Source organism: Fundulus heteroclitus, chromosome 17 (genome assembly GCF_011125445.2).
Source record: "Fundulus heteroclitus isolate FHET01 chromosome 17, MU-UCD_Fhet_4.1, whole genome shotgun sequence".
NCBI classification, from domain to species: domain Eukaryota; kingdom Metazoa; phylum Chordata; class Actinopteri; order Cyprinodontiformes; family Fundulidae; genus Fundulus; species Fundulus heteroclitus.
The window spans coordinates 12,709,887-12,725,282 of NC_046377.1; the positions used below are offsets into that span (position 1 = coordinate 12,709,887).

The window sequence follows — 15,396 nt, forward strand, 5'->3', positions numbered from 1 at the left end:
CATCTGCTTATTCACATTATGACTGCTCTTAGCTTAATACTGTCATTATTTGTCATTTTTTCCAAACCAAGTATTGCAAACCTAGAGTGCATTATTTTCTGGTTAAAAGCCAAACCCGACCTGCTTTCACTCACTCAGCATCTGTCTCTCACTGTTTTTACTAAAAGCAATGAGGTACTGGGCTCTGTATGGGGCTTTTAAAAATGTCCAAAAGCAAACAAACAGATACAGTGTGTATTCATGGGTATGGAAATACTTATTCTATTCTTTCTGTGTACCAAGGTGTGTTGATACCCTCTGCTGGGATATGAAAGCGGAAAGGCACCATATGATCTCCCTGTCAGTGGTACTCGTCTGTTCTCTACTCCTCCTTCATCTTTCTTTCTTGTTTCCTTTTCTTTGATCTAATATCGCCGAGTTGTCTTCCTCCCCACCTCCAACTGTTTCTTTTGTCACTCATACTTTCTATTGTCTTCCCACAATTTTTTTCATTTAGAGCAGTTATGCTGTTGTGTTTAACGTTTATTAACTCTGTTTTCTTGAGACTTTTCAGTGCCCAGATTATTTATTTAGCACTACCTTTCAGTCATTTATGTACTTCTCCGTCACACTATGATTTATTATGTGTGTGTGTGTGTGTGTGTGTGTGTGTGTGTGTATATATATATATATATATATATATATATATATATATATATATATATATATATCATATCATATCATATCATATCATTCCCTGGTGTTGCTTCATGTGTGTCACATAAGATCAAAAGTACCCGCTTACCAGAGGTACAACACCACAAACAGTATAGCCAGTATATTTTATGCACTGTTTCTATTATTACTGCTCCCTTTATTATTAGAATTACAATTAATCCCATGATTATTTACACCCCTTAAAAAAATTATATTTAAAATTTAGTGTTCATGCAAAAAGTTTTTCTGATAGGAAATGAGACAGGCATCGCTCATAGGTATATAAAACAATGTAAGATAAGAACCACTTAAGTTTACTTTTTACATTTGGTATTTTGACAGTTTTTCTTTGGTGACGAGCTCCAAATGCAGTGAGGTTTGAAGGTGTCCCTGCCAACAAAAGTGGTCTTTTTTAGTGAATAGTAAGCGATTTTTCTTTCCTTCCACAGATTCTCTACAAGATTCAACTTGGGCCTCCTTCTCAGCCTCTCCAAAATATTAATATAACATTTATTCCAGTTAGAAGAACCTGGTCACCTCTATATAATTCACAATGTTTGTGATTTAAAGGGAATTTTCAGCAGAATAAAAAAAAAAAAAAAAAGATTTACCATGCGTGTTCTAGTTTAATAAAATAGTTATTTTAAACTTGCTACACTAAATATAAGGTGCCTACAGCATTATGATACCAACACTGACATTTTTTTTTCAATTATTTCCATTGAGCAATGTCTTCAACAGCTAAAGTAGTCTTTATCTAAGAGGCATAAAAATTTGCTGAAAAACACAATAGAATTAAATCAATGTATGATAATTAAAGTGATCAAATAAGACTTCCTTCATACAACCATATTCTGTATAAACATAGTAAATACATCCTGTTTACAAGAGTGCTGTGCAACTTGCTATGATAGCTACAGCCTAGTAGTACAAAGTCTCACTCCCAGATCACTGTGTGCACTGCTTTTAAAGTTTAAATGGACTACAGAAAAGCATATTAAAGGCTCTTCGTCATTTCTCAGAGGTTCCCTAGTAGAAAACCTTTTTCCTCCACATCGGCGTCCAGAGAGATGTATGCAGTGATGTAGAGGTTCTGTGTGGGTGTGCAGAGGTTCTAATGGATAGTTTCAAGTTTGTCTGGTGTTACCGCAGCAGTTTGTGGGGGTGTTTTTTTTTTCTTTTCTTGTGGAGCCAAAACCTATCCAGTAATTCTACTAGGACCAGCCATGTTTTTTTTTCTTCTTCTTTTTGGTTAAGCTTGTACAGACATAGCAGCATAAGTTAGTGCAGCAAATTTCAAATGTAAAAAAGCTAAACAGTGTTTTATCATTATTCAAAATTCCAACCTTATTGTTTAACCAACAACGCACATACAAGTAGAGCTTTGTGTTTGAAGTACAAACAAAGAGAAAGATTATTGTCTGATAGAGAAAGACAGGAAGGGAGGCAGAACAAATAAATAAAGGGATCCAGTGAGGGTGAAAGAGAGGAAGGAGGACTGTGTCATGTTACAACCACAAACATCAATATATCGTATTGGGATTTTATGAGACAGACCAACACAAAGTAGTGCCGAATTGTGAGGAGGAAGCAGAAAACACACATGGTTGGCTGAGTTTTTTACTAAATCAATCCAGGAAAACCGACATTGCTATTTAGCTGCGCTGAATCGATACTGCTGTAAGTTTTTCTTGTATCTGTCTACCAGGTTATGATTTTTGGAGACTAGAATGTCTGCCTCTTCCTCCTTGTAGAATAGCTCAAGGTGAGTCAGGCTGGATGGAGAGGATCTGTGAAAATCTATTTTTTAACACAGATTGTCAATTGGATTTAACTATGAACTTTGACTAGTTCAGTTCTAATGCACAAATATGCTGTGATCTAAACAATCATTATTGAAAGTATGCCTGGGCCAGTGTTTCGAATTTTTGTATTACAGCACTGTCCTCTGAAACCCCATGTTGTTTTGAGGCTGATGTCAGTTAATTTGGTTAAAAAGAGTTATTCCTTTCAACATGCTCAGTCAGTATGAGACCTTGCTAAAAAGTTAATGACTCAATACATTTTGGTTAGATTCCTCTGGTAGAACATTTCTTAACAATCAGCAAAATAAACCAAATTTATCATCACAAGACTGAAATTGGAATGTATTTAGTTGAATTATAATCTATGTAATTGTATTCATTAATTTCTTTATAAAAATCAGTATTGTAAAGTGACTTCAGATGATATTTATTATGAGATAGTGCTATATTCAAGCATTAAAAATAATTAAAATTAAAATAATTGTGTTTTAGCAGTGTTTATATTCTTATTGTTGCAGTGCAGCTAGAAGGGGAATCTCTGCTCCCGGTCTCAAGTCTTTTGCAGCCTCCAACGGGTCTTCTTCCTGGATTTTGTTGTTTATACCTCCATCTATTTATATAAGTTCTTGGGATATTGCTTTATAACCTAACCCTGTTAATCAAGTTCTTGAGATGATTCTTTGAGGCCTTCGCAGAACAGCTGTATTTATATTTAATTATGCATAGGTGAACTCTATTGACTAATGGGTGACTTCTGAAAGCAATTGGCTGCACTTTGTTTTACTTAAGGTAGCAAAGTAAAGGGACCAAAAACACAATTTTTAGATTAGTATTTTTGAAATAAATTTGAATAAAATCTATAATTTTGTCCTCTTTTTAAGATATATAATAGTTTGAGTTAGTCTATCACATAAAATCTTTATAAAAGTACATTGAAGTTTGTGGTTGTAACATAACATGTGTGTGTAGGGGGGGGAGGATATGAATACTCTTGTAAGGCATTTTAAGTGACTGTACAATAATAAAACAAGGGTGTGAATAACGTGTCATCTGAAAAAGAGAATGATTTACTGAAACATACAGCCGTGGTTTACGATGTTGCTGCTCCACTGTTATTGCATTACTGGCGCGGATGGGATGTTCGAGTGTAGACGAGCTGTAACGGTTAAGGGTCAAGAGCTTAGGAAAGGAACTTTTGACACTGACGCATGAGATGCTTTATGTCAGAGTCATACCACATAAATGTATTTTTTCTTCACTGACCCTCAAGGTTAAGCACCTGAGAGACAAGATGAGTGATGGAAAGGAGAAGCAATGCCTGTGCTGCAGATTTCTACTTCGCTAGAGTGGAAAAAGGAACAGGGGAGAAAAAAAACTCTTCAGATCCATCTTTTATCTTCCTCCTCCCGCTGTGTTTTGTTTCTGCAGACTTCTGCCAGCACCAAAACATACAGCCATTTGGGATTTCACCAACAGACTTGGCACGTGCTGTCACGCCTCCATCTTCTGTCTTTGTTTGTATGTGTGAGTCCGATCACGCTGAGCATGCTAACATTAGCCGCTGTCGAAAAAAAGGCAATCTTCCTGCTTCTACGCAGAGTTACGAGCACATATTTCCTTTTTTTTTTTTCGTTTTTCGGTCAACTTACCATGTCTGGTCAAGTAGAGGTAGGAAGCGCTGGCTGGAGACAGGCCAGTGCCCCCCGGGGGGTGGATGTAAGGGGGCATGACACAGAAGTATGTGGCCTTCCTCTGCAAGAGGAGTGGGGGTATGATGGGGTCAGGCCGTCATGCCTGCAGGCTCCACGTGGACAGTGGCTGAGAAAAAAACAGCAGCAAATCACCTGAACAGGGAGATACAAGACAAGTGAGACAAACACATCCTAAACCCAGGCTATAGCACATTATTTAGTGCAGTGTCACACACACTTTGATGCGTGACTCTTCAGAAATCAGCTGGAGTGACTGTGCATTCTTTGAGAATGTTTGCTTGCATATATTAAAGCGTTTGCTTGTGCACAAGTCTGCAATTTTCCTTGCTTGTGTGCACGAAGGTGGATGTGTACCCAGGCCTCAGAAAGGGAGCCAACAGAAATTTTGTGGCATGAATAATAAATGTCTTTAGGAGTTCAGGCAATCAATTTGCCTTAACGCAGACAGAACAGCAACTGCTGGTGTCTGGGAGTCACAGGGACTGACGGAGAAAACGGAGGGCAGAGAATGAGAAGAAGCAGAAACTGAGGGAAACATAAACACTTGAAAAAAACTAAACAATAATTGAAATTGCATTTTATATACAGGCCAGGACAGATTCACTGACCGCCCCTCTGGTAAAGATGTATCCTTAAAATATATGAATATTTTATTACAGTTGCTTAATCTCACTCTGACAAGTTAATGAACATCCAGTTTATAATATGAGTCTGTTTAAATAGCAAGGAAATAACTTCTACAGTAAGAAATAATTATTTCAACAAAATCAACAGTGCTACAGTTATTGGCATCCCTACCAATCTCTTTAAATGTCACAGAAACATTTTTAATTAAACTTGACTTTTTAAAGACTGTCAGAGTTACTAGTAACTTCTAATAAGTAATACATGATTTTCCGCTTTCCTGGGGAACAAATATGACATGACACAGAGACCAATTTAACTCGAGGACCCAAATTGTACACAGTGAGTCAGTTGTTAACCAAAGAGTCACTGATGGAGAAGGGTGGTAAACACTGTTTTTCAATCCTCACGAATGTTGGTAGGTGCTAAACTCTACTGAGAGTTCAACTGGACCTGTGTACTTTGATCAAATTGGACTAAGATTAAGATTTTATGCTGCAAACACTATAATGGGATGGCATAAAGGAAAGACCTGATGCCCACTGTTAAAGATGATGGAGGATCTGGGGTTATGTAGGCCTCTTTTTCTTCCAAATGTTCAGGCGTCTGAGGTTCTGGTTTCCCTGGTGTCTGCCTCAGCACTCTGGGGGGCAGGTCTTTGGCTCCTCACATCCATTACTGAGCATTTTTCTTATGGACAAATCTTACATATACAAGTATACTCTCGCAAACACCTACAAGTGCTTGGATCCAGGTGGTTAAAGATTCACTTCTGTACAGAAAACCCCTATCATTATCCTTAGCTGTCACCTTATACATCTTAACTATTAAATACTACTTATTTTTCAGTGATGTTATAAAGGTCTTAGGTATTTGTACCTATCATGCTTTATTGGTTGGTTTTACTGGTCTTTTTATACCTCTCTCTGCAGGTGTAGAAGCAGACTCAGAGGACGTTATCTTGTACTCTTTTTTTTTTTCCTCTCTATTTTTGCCACCTTTTCTTCCTTTTAGCATCTTGTCTCATTTGTGTCAATTGAAACGTGAAATAGTCCCAAAATAATATCTAACTTAAAGTTTTTTGCATATATAAATCAAGCGGAGCACTAGGGGGAAAGCATCATAGTACTCCACTTGTGAAGGTAAATCTGTTGGGCTCTCTTTGGCATTAAGACAGCAATTCTTAATGCCACGTTACCAGACAGCACATGTTGAAATGCTCTGGAAGCCTTTTTTGAGGAAGTGTATTTTTTAATGGAAAAATCCGGTCACATCAACAAAAACTGAAAATAGGTTATGATGATTTTTTTCACATACATACATATATATATATATATATATATATATATATATATATATATATATATATATATATATATATATATATATGGCCAAATCAGCCTAGAAAGTTTTCAAGAGGTTAAAAAATTACACTGATATATATTTCACCCCTTAACTTATAAAGCACCTCTCCTGAACGGTTTTTGAATTTTTTCTGGTAGTTGTTTATTTTTGGCTCTAAACAAAATCAGAAATCAAAAAGATTCTTTTTGATACTTTACCTTGAACATATTTAATATGAGGTTTCCAACTGAGTTAATCATCAATAATAATGCCAAGAAATGTATTCTCATGTACAGTTTCAATGTTTACCCCCTTTACCGTCCGTCCGTCCGTCGTCTTCCGCTTATCCGGGGTCTTTACCTTTATTTAAATATAAATAAATGACCAGTATGTGTTCAAGTTGAACGGCAGCTTATTTTCCTCACATGATTTCAGTTTAATTTAGTTTTACATCCTTAAATAGTTGTTCTACTGTTGTTCTACTCATCTCCAGCACAGAAAACAGTTGTATCGTCAGCATATCGTACAATTTTTATTAAATTAGATGTTTTACAGAAATTGTTTGATTACCAAAAAATTTGGCCCAAGCGCTGACCCTTGAGGAATACCGCAAGCAATGTTCAACTTCCGTCTGCACCTCAAAAAACTTTGAACCCAGTTCAACACAACCCCTTTAACTATGAAATAATTATGAAATAAGGTACAATGAGTCGTGGGTATGGAAGGCTTGTTTGCACATGAACAACTGTTGACTTTTGGGTCAATCAGGGCAATTTCGAATTACTGTCTTTTCAGCAACTATCATCAAACCCCTACTAGCTGTGTGCTTGTGGAGAAAGCTTGAAAACGTGCCTGTTTTTCTTTGAGGTGTATCTTATCATAGTTGTTAAGAAATGAAGGTGCATTTTTATGCATCGTAATTATGTAAATCTGTGCCTGCACCACAATAAACAGGCAGATAGAAAAGAGAATAATGTACAACAGAAACTTTTTGGCCATCAAGGTTAAACAGGAGGTCATTGGGAGTTCAGCTGACTGTACAGGCTGTCAGTCCCTTTCATGAGTAACATTCATCAATCTGTCAGGAGTGTGAGCAGGTTGCTTTCTTAAATATGGAAATCCAGGGAAAGGAGAGAGAGGGAGAAAAGGGAAAGTCAGAGAAATCACGAGGAGAGGAGGTGTGGAAAAACATTCAGTGATGAAAGGATTTGGGAAAATAAGACGAGGCAGGAAATCCCAACAGGAGAGTAGGAAGTAAAAATAAGTGCTAGGAGGTAAACAAAGAGGGCATTAAGATTCCTCTCCACAACCACTTGCGTCTTTTAGTCTGAGTTGGTGTCGATGTGGATTGTTGTTTGCAAGCCTCATTGCTGCTAATTGTGGCAAAATTACTCTTAATACTACCTGCCTGACACAGAGCAAAATTTTAAACGCTTTGCAGCCAATTATAAGGCTCAGTTTTCTGTTCTCATGTTAGTCTTTCACATGTCTTCATCTGTGAAGCCTTCATTCATCATTGTTTCCTTTCTTGGTGTTCCTGTTCGTTCAAGTTCTCACTCTAAATCCCCTTTCCTTTCTTCAACAAAGTAACAGAGGCACAAATCAGGGAAGCACTGCAGATGGATTCCCTGCATGTGATTAAAGTCACATTAGCTTAGCTCCGCTGGGAAATTTCAAGTTATTCTTTGTAAATGAGCGTAGTGGCATGGATAAAAAAGGAAGAAAAATTCACTGGTCTTAAATTGAAGAAAAACATATTTCCTTTTAGGCTGCATGGGTTTAATGCTGTAGTGCTGTACATAATGTCTTAATGGGTGACTCCATGAGAAACTTTGGAGTCCTGATCTATTTAGTGAAACTTTCTCTGTATGTCTTGCTTTTGATGATTTTAGTGACTCCATATTTACACCAGTAATTCATCTTTAATGTATTGAGCAGTGAATGCTTCCCTTGTTTGTCTGACATCTTTTGTTGCTGTCCTTGATTCCAACCACAGGTGCCAATTAGCACTTGCCAAATGCAGGTAAATTTATAAAAAAGTAGATGCTCTCATTTAGAGGTTTGTGCTTTAGACAGGAAAACAATGTTCTGTATCTACAGCTGACCTGTAGGGGGCAGCTATGTGTCTGATCAGCAGCAAGTGCTATTATCAGTAGCAGAACTAAGACTATAGCTTCGCATTCCTGGTTCAAAGCACAAACTTTGTTAAAATCTGGCCAAGAGACGAACTAAAGTCAAAATATATAACTTTTTTATTTAAACTGCTAGCGATTTGTGACTAGCTACTTTTCACAACCTTTAAATGTCTTGTTCCCATTATCAGCAGCAGTTGCTGGTCATTTTGCACTTTTACCATTTAATGATTTTGCAGTTTTGGTATTTTTGGATCCGATTTTTTACTTTTTCATTTTGCGTATGCTCAACAACCAAAGCTAAAGTAATTTCCTATAATCTTTTCATAAATTCATGCAGAAATATGGTTTTGCAGCTCCAAAAAATAAAGTCCACCAATAGGTTGTTGTTTAAGAATTATTATGGATTGATTTGATGTCCTAATCTCTGATATTTCAATCAAATGGCCCAACTGGGGGATCAGTATTACAATACAGCAAAACAGCAAATTATAAAAAATATTCAAAGTAGTGTTGACAATTTTATGACTACAAAGGGGACCTTATCAACTGTGTATCCAGTGTTGAACTTTCATCACTAGATACTCATTATCATTATCAAGTCATTATCAAGTATGAAAAAATATACAAGTGGCTAAAGTAATTTATTACTTTTTCCTGGCAATAACAAGAGAAAAGAGCCCAATTCCTAACTTACTATAACAAATTCAGTTAAGTCTAAATTTAGTTAAAATTATTGCAGCAAAAAGGCTAAAAACATTTCCATAGATTAGTATCCCTAGAAATGTATTGTGATAAAGTATTTACGTCAATATTCGCTGAGTCATATTGTAAACAGGTGAAGAACTAATAAAAATGAAAGAAAGCATTTTATAGTTTAATTATATTTTAAAAGTAATTGGAAAGATTTCTTTACACAGTGCTTTCTCTTTTCTTGTGCTGAGACTTAAAAATGAATGATAGGAGTTTAAAGTTTATACTTAGGGTGAAAGCTGTTATAAATTGTTAGATTAATATGTTAAAATAACCACAAATTGTACTACTTAAGTCAACCAACTCGTTACGTGTTCTCTGTCCATCTTTTTAAACTGTTATTATCCTCACTCATCTCACACCTTCCTGTTTAACATGTCCCCATAAAGTTGCCTCTAAATGTGACTTGTCAGTGCATGCTGTACTGAATTACGTGAGGACCTTTTACAAAAGAAGGTTAAAGATTATTTTAGTTTTCTGCTGCAGGGATTTCTTGTCATTGGTAGCAGCCAATAAACTCTTTTTACAACATTCATTTTGGCTCAACTCATCGTAATCCTGCAGAAGACTTCCGTTTATTTCTGAATTACCAGAATTTCCTCCTGCAGCTGTGACATTGTCTAAAGTAAATATTCGATGTGTTTTAAACATTTTAGGAGCTTGTAGTCTTGTCTGCTGTATGCAGAAAAAAAAATTTGCAATCCAAGCTGACAACACATTTTTTTCTAATCATGTCTATATTGTAAGCAAGGCTTTTCAATGGAAACAATCATAGTTGCATAATTTATTTCATAGCAATGATCAATCATGATTATTTATTAAATTTAGTCAGTGATCAATGACAAGTGCTGAAAACCAGAGTTGATTTAAATCAAGGTTAAAACTCCATTTGTTTAGAGTTGCCTTTTGACTAATCAATTTAAGCTATTAATTGAAACATCTTTGTTTAGTCTGCAGTCAAACTTTCTGATAATTTCCTTTGTTATGTCTGTAGACTTCTTTATTACTAAAGAAGTCTATGATAGAGAAGACCACTTTTACAGGGAATGAACCTGGGAGAATCGCAACAGGGTACAGTTAATTCTTACATGCCAAAGGGTCATGAAAACTGTAATTTATTGCACAGCCCCAGTTGCAGGTTTGAAGTGATGACAGGTTGTTCTTGATGGTCACCTTAGCAGCCATGTATCCCTGTTTATCCATCAGCTCCTATCAAAATAAATGGGTAGTGTGGTGGTGAGCCAGGCAATTCCCAGAAAGACTTGTTTTAATCCATTTGACCTGAACATGAGGGCAGCCAAAATCTACACATGGACGCTTTTAGTGTACACACTGTGTAAATACATGGGAAGGCATTGGCATGTCGTGGACTCGGGTAGCACCTCTACTGCCTGTCCTTCATAAGTTTGCTTTCATTTGTTTCCTTCTGTAAATATGCACTTCATTAGAGTCAGTCTATTAAAAGGGGACCAAAATAGTGCCGCGTAATTGCTTTAGTAATATGATGACTGTGCGTAAAGTGACCCCTCTCTTAACATCTTTAACTGCTAAACTCAGCTCAGCTAAGAGTTGAAAATCCCTCTGCACTGGAGTACCTATGGGTGTGTGTATGTGTGTGCGCTTATTTGTGTGCATCTCTGTCCGATCTGCCCATTTAAGCCCCTTTTTAGCCATATTTCATCATCCTTCTGACAAGTATACGTGGCCTGACTAATGGATTTTAATCAAGATGACTGCAATTGTGCCCTATGTGCTTCCAAAAGAGCACAAGGGGATTATCTAGGTGTGGAAGAATGTCTGTGTGTGTGGATGTGTCAAAGTAGGTCCCCTGAGCAAGCAGCTTTAGAAGTAAGTGCATCGAATCATCTACTTTGAGCTGTACCTATTACTCACTTTATAAACGGCTCAAAAAGCTAGACGAATTTGTAATATAGTTGCGTCAAAATCTGCTCATTAATGCCTATCTTGCCGTGTGCTCCAATGTTGGTTGCTAACAAAGGCAGCGAGGTGCAGCCAAGCTTCCTAAATCAATTTTTAATGTATTTCTTACACGGGAGAGCAGAGAGACGTTGCAAAGTGGTGTTCACACACACACACACACACACACACACACACACACACACCTCAACACATGCTAGTATTGTGACAAATGGAATCGCGGACATGTTCCCAGCCACATGCTGCAGAAATTTGCACAAACGTTTTACCTCCCCATGTGATTGGTCGGCTTGTAAATGGCTGGAACATCCTAACTCTGTTTTTTATGTTTCTTCTTTAATCCTGACTTTAACAGACCCTGCTTCTACAATTTTATTTTCCCTGCAATTTCCAAAACAGCCAGCACCTCCCAAAAGTATTAACACCCCTCGAACATGTCTGAATTTGGTCATGTTCCAACCACAAATTAATGTATTTTATTGAGACCTCGTGAGTTTGACAAAGACACAAAATAGATAGATCTGTAAAGGGGTAGAAGGATACATATTTCTTAAGTCTTTTATAAATAAGAACCCGAAAAGTGTGGTGTGCAATTGTATTCATCTTTGTTTACTCAAAGATGAATACAATTAATCCTTGATAAAAAACAAAACAATCCATTGCCTTCATAAATGGAGTCCTTCCGTGTGTAATTTAACTTCTGTGTAAGATTCAGAACATTAATGAACAAACGGCCTCATGAAAACCAAGAAGCGTAGCAGACAGGTCAGCTCTGAAATTGTGGAGATTTTTCAAGTCAAGTGAAGTTATAAAACAATATCCAAAGCTTTGAACATCCAACAATGCTCTGTTCTGCACTGCACATCACCCTTAGCATACCATACTATGGTGAAACAGGGTGGTGGCAGCATCTTGATGTTTTCTATCAGCCTTAAGAGAAAAGCTGGGTTGATGGGAGGATGACTGGAGCTTAATACAGGGTAGTGCTAGAAGAAACCTTGTTAGAAGCTGAAATGGACTCAAGACTCAGGCAGAGGTTCAGGTTTCAGCAGGACTCTGGCCCTAAACATCAAACCAGAGCTAAAATGGGGTGGTTTAGATAAAAGCTTATTCATGCTTTAAGAATGGCCCAGTCAAAGTAAAAATCCAGCTAAGAGCCATATATGCTCTCTATCCAGTGCAACTTAGCTTGAGTTCTGTTGCGAAGATGAACATGGAAAACATCTTTCTATAGATGTTTAAATAAGGAATAGACACCCCATGAGTCGCAGCAAAACATGTTTTTTAACGTATTGACTAAATACAAAAGCACACCACAGTTATTAGATTATTTGTAAAAAAAACTAAACAAAACAAAAAACCTAAAAGATTAATAATCATGTATCCTTTTTCTTCTATTTCACAATAACATGCTACTTTGCTTTGGTCATATGAAATCCCAATAACTGAGATTTGTGGATGTGAAATAGTTCCTTGGTTATGAACACTTTTTAAAGCACCATATAATGTTGTATTTTTTATAGATGCAGCAATGTCCGTTTAAATTAGTAAAAACAATTGCAAGTTCTTTCACATCCAATTATCTTGAGCAAAATGTGTTGTTTTTGCAGTTGTGGTTGGTCCATCAAACGTCATTAATTTGATTCAAGTTGGAATGCTTACAATGATTGTATGGATGTTTTCACTAAAGCCATCCGGTTGGTTTGAAGTGGCAGCCTTGTTGCTTATTAGACATGCCAAATTACTGCGCTGCCCATGTAATCACTCAGCAATCTTAATTGTTTTCTCTGGAATGATGTCAGGATGTGTCTCTGTTACTTGACAGAGTCAGAAAAAATAGAGAGACACAAAAGCCTCAGGGACATTAGACAAGCTCACACTCACAGCATCATATAATTACAATGCAGCTTCATCACTTCTAAGTTAATCACTTTTACGTCACACCTTCTGAAATGCTGCTAGAGTTAAGTGTTTTAGAGCAAGTTTTAAAAAACTGCAGCACTTTACCCTACATCCTCAGACTGAGAATCAGCATCATTTAATAACGCCAGTCAGAGGGTTTTAAATGGATTAAAATTACATAAGAGAGAGTGAAGGTTAGACTAAAAAAAGAACAAGTGCTGGATCATTATCCTAATGTTAAATATCCACATAAAGTCAGCATTACTGCCAGGGTTGCTTGAAATATTTCAAAACAAATACGTGAAGTTTGCACTGCTTGCATTGCAGCATGCATTAGTTGAACAAAAACAAAAACAAACGTCACTTCTTTTTGCACCAGTTACAACATGATATGCTGTAGAAAACATGTCATGGCAAGTGGATGAATTTCACTATAAAGGCTGACCTGGACAGGAACTGTGGTTGGACCTCTGATATATTTATATTTACCATAAATATGCAAAGGAGACTTACATCCTATCAACCATAGCTATAGGCTCAATCACACAGGTCTGCATCAGGACCTTTTGCACAAGCATACAAACAGTTTTGGATAAAACATGTTAATTGTTATTTAGTTATTAGTTGTTTTGAAAAGCCAATGGTGTAGTGTTCTTTATCTGAAGGTGATTTTTCTAATTAGTGTCTAGTTACTTCTCTCCCTGTTTACATCTGCAGGCTCTGCCCCCAAAAACCAAATACTACCGCTGCTGTTCATTTGGTTTATGAATTGTGTGTCTGCCACCATTTACCTGGCTTTAAAAATGAGTTCAATTTATGCTGCACTGACGATGATCTGCTGGTATCTTTCAATCGTGTGTGTTTTTGAGTGTGGCAAACATAACTAACACCATTTCCAGGCTTACCTTTTCACCACATACCTCAGTCGGCACCAGCCTCACAGCTTGCTGCTGTCAGCCGTTCATCCAAAGGTATTGTTTAGGAAAACGAGCAGTCAAAAATATTCTCACAGGACAAAACATTGAAGGAAAAACTGCCACTGCTTCAGTTAAAGCAATCCATACGCTCAAGATTGTGATCAGTTTGTTTCACTCAGCCAACCCATGAATTGTGCAAAAACGGGGGATTGTTAAAAAAAAAAAAGGTGAAGATAGATGAACACGAGGAGGGAAGAGAGGATAAAATCCTTAGAGGGAGAAGGCTGGAGAGAGTTAATCCTTCCCTTCTGATCTTTTCCCTATATGAATGACACGTCCAAGGATGTCCCGCTCCCTGGCTCGTGCTCTGCCGTGTGTCTGAGAGGCGTGAGCGTGTGTCTGGGAGAGAAGGAGAGAGAGAGAGAGAGAGAGAGAAAGAGAGCGAGCAAAAACGGGGTGGGTTAGCTGGCGTCATGCATTACCCCTCTCCGTGTGTCGCTATGTTTGTGATTCCAGCGCTAAGCCGCATCCCGTGTGTCTTAAAGAGCTGGTGCCCTCGCCTTCCCTTCCCCTTTCTCATATGTGCGTGCAGCCGTGCATGTGGCTAGAGAGGGTGTGCACGTGCCTTGTCAAATATAGCAACATTAGTGCATGCTGCCTCGTCTGCCTGCAGCTCTCCGGCAGTGACAGAGAGCGGGCGAGGGAGGTGGAATAGAGAGAGGGATGATTCGAAAGAGTGAAAGCTGTGAGGGGGGGAGTGGAGAGGAGTAGAGAAGAGGTGGGAGGTCGGGGAGGCAAAAGACACCATGGGATGAGGTTGATGGAAGCGGGGAAAGAAACAGAGATGTTAAATTTCATAGCTTGCAATGGAAGGAAAGGTGGCAGGAGGGAGGGATCTGATGATTTCAGTGAAGATGAGAATCTCCCTCCGCCACATGGGCTTTTCTCCTCCCTCGATTTATTTTTCCTTTTTTCCCCTCTTCACTCCTCCCTCACTCGCTTTTCATTTTTATTCCTTTCCCAGAGGCATCTCTCGCAACAGCTGCATGTGTGTTCAGAGTGGGAATTTAAATGGATAAAATCTTACATATGCATGGACTTACAGAGCCTTGAAAAAGTATTGGGCCCCCTGACAGTGTTCTACTATTCAGGCTTATTTATCACACTTAACTTTTTCAGATAACGAAACTAGTCTCAATATCCATACTAATTTTAATCATGAATTAGGTGTGAATTCACAAACTCTCAGATTTACATTTTTTTTTAAATAGAACCTGTCTGACAACACGAAGTAGGGTAAGCAATCTGCAAAGACAACATGTATCATTCCCCGATCTAGAGATATTCAAAAACAAATATGTCACAAAGTCAATGTGGAAAGGCTTTCCTAGTAATTTCTTATGCTTGGTGACTGCAGCAAACCACAGCAAGATCCTATATCCACAACTGGAGTGATATAGGAATTATGGTGACCTACCAAAATTAATACATCAATGCCCAGAAGACTCATTCGAGAAATAAAAAACCAAAAACATTTAAAGCACTGCAGACCTCACCCTCTATTAAAGTCTGA

At 37.7% G+C, this 15,396-nt stretch overlaps 2 protein-coding genes across 6 annotated transcripts in view; one reads left to right on the forward strand and one right to left on the reverse strand.

The window, feature by feature from the left end:
- The window catches only part of lrtm2a (leucine-rich repeats and transmembrane domains 2a), a 37,793-nt gene extending 23,275 nt beyond the window's left edge, over positions 1-14,518 (reverse strand). The window contains exons 1-2 of one of the 4 annotated variants that reach the window (XM_021309652.2): positions 13,827-14,518; positions 4,151-4,319 (exon numbers count right to left, since the gene is read on the reverse strand). In XM_021309652.2, the coding sequence (XP_021165327.2) occupies positions 4,151-4,229 (79 nt within the window). In that variant the 5' untranslated portion in view covers positions 4,230-4,319; positions 13,827-14,518. Of the gene's footprint in view, positions 1-4,150; positions 4,346-13,811 lie in introns of all 4 variants that reach the window. The other 3 variants (XM_012850863.3, XM_021309630.2, XM_012850855.3) reach the window with 3 other exon arrangements.
- cacna2d4a (calcium channel, voltage-dependent, alpha 2/delta subunit 4a) overlaps positions 1-15,396 on the forward strand; it is a 130,532-nt gene that overhangs the window by 77,177 nt on the left and 37,959 nt on the right. The gene's annotated exons all lie outside the window — the stretch shown is intronic.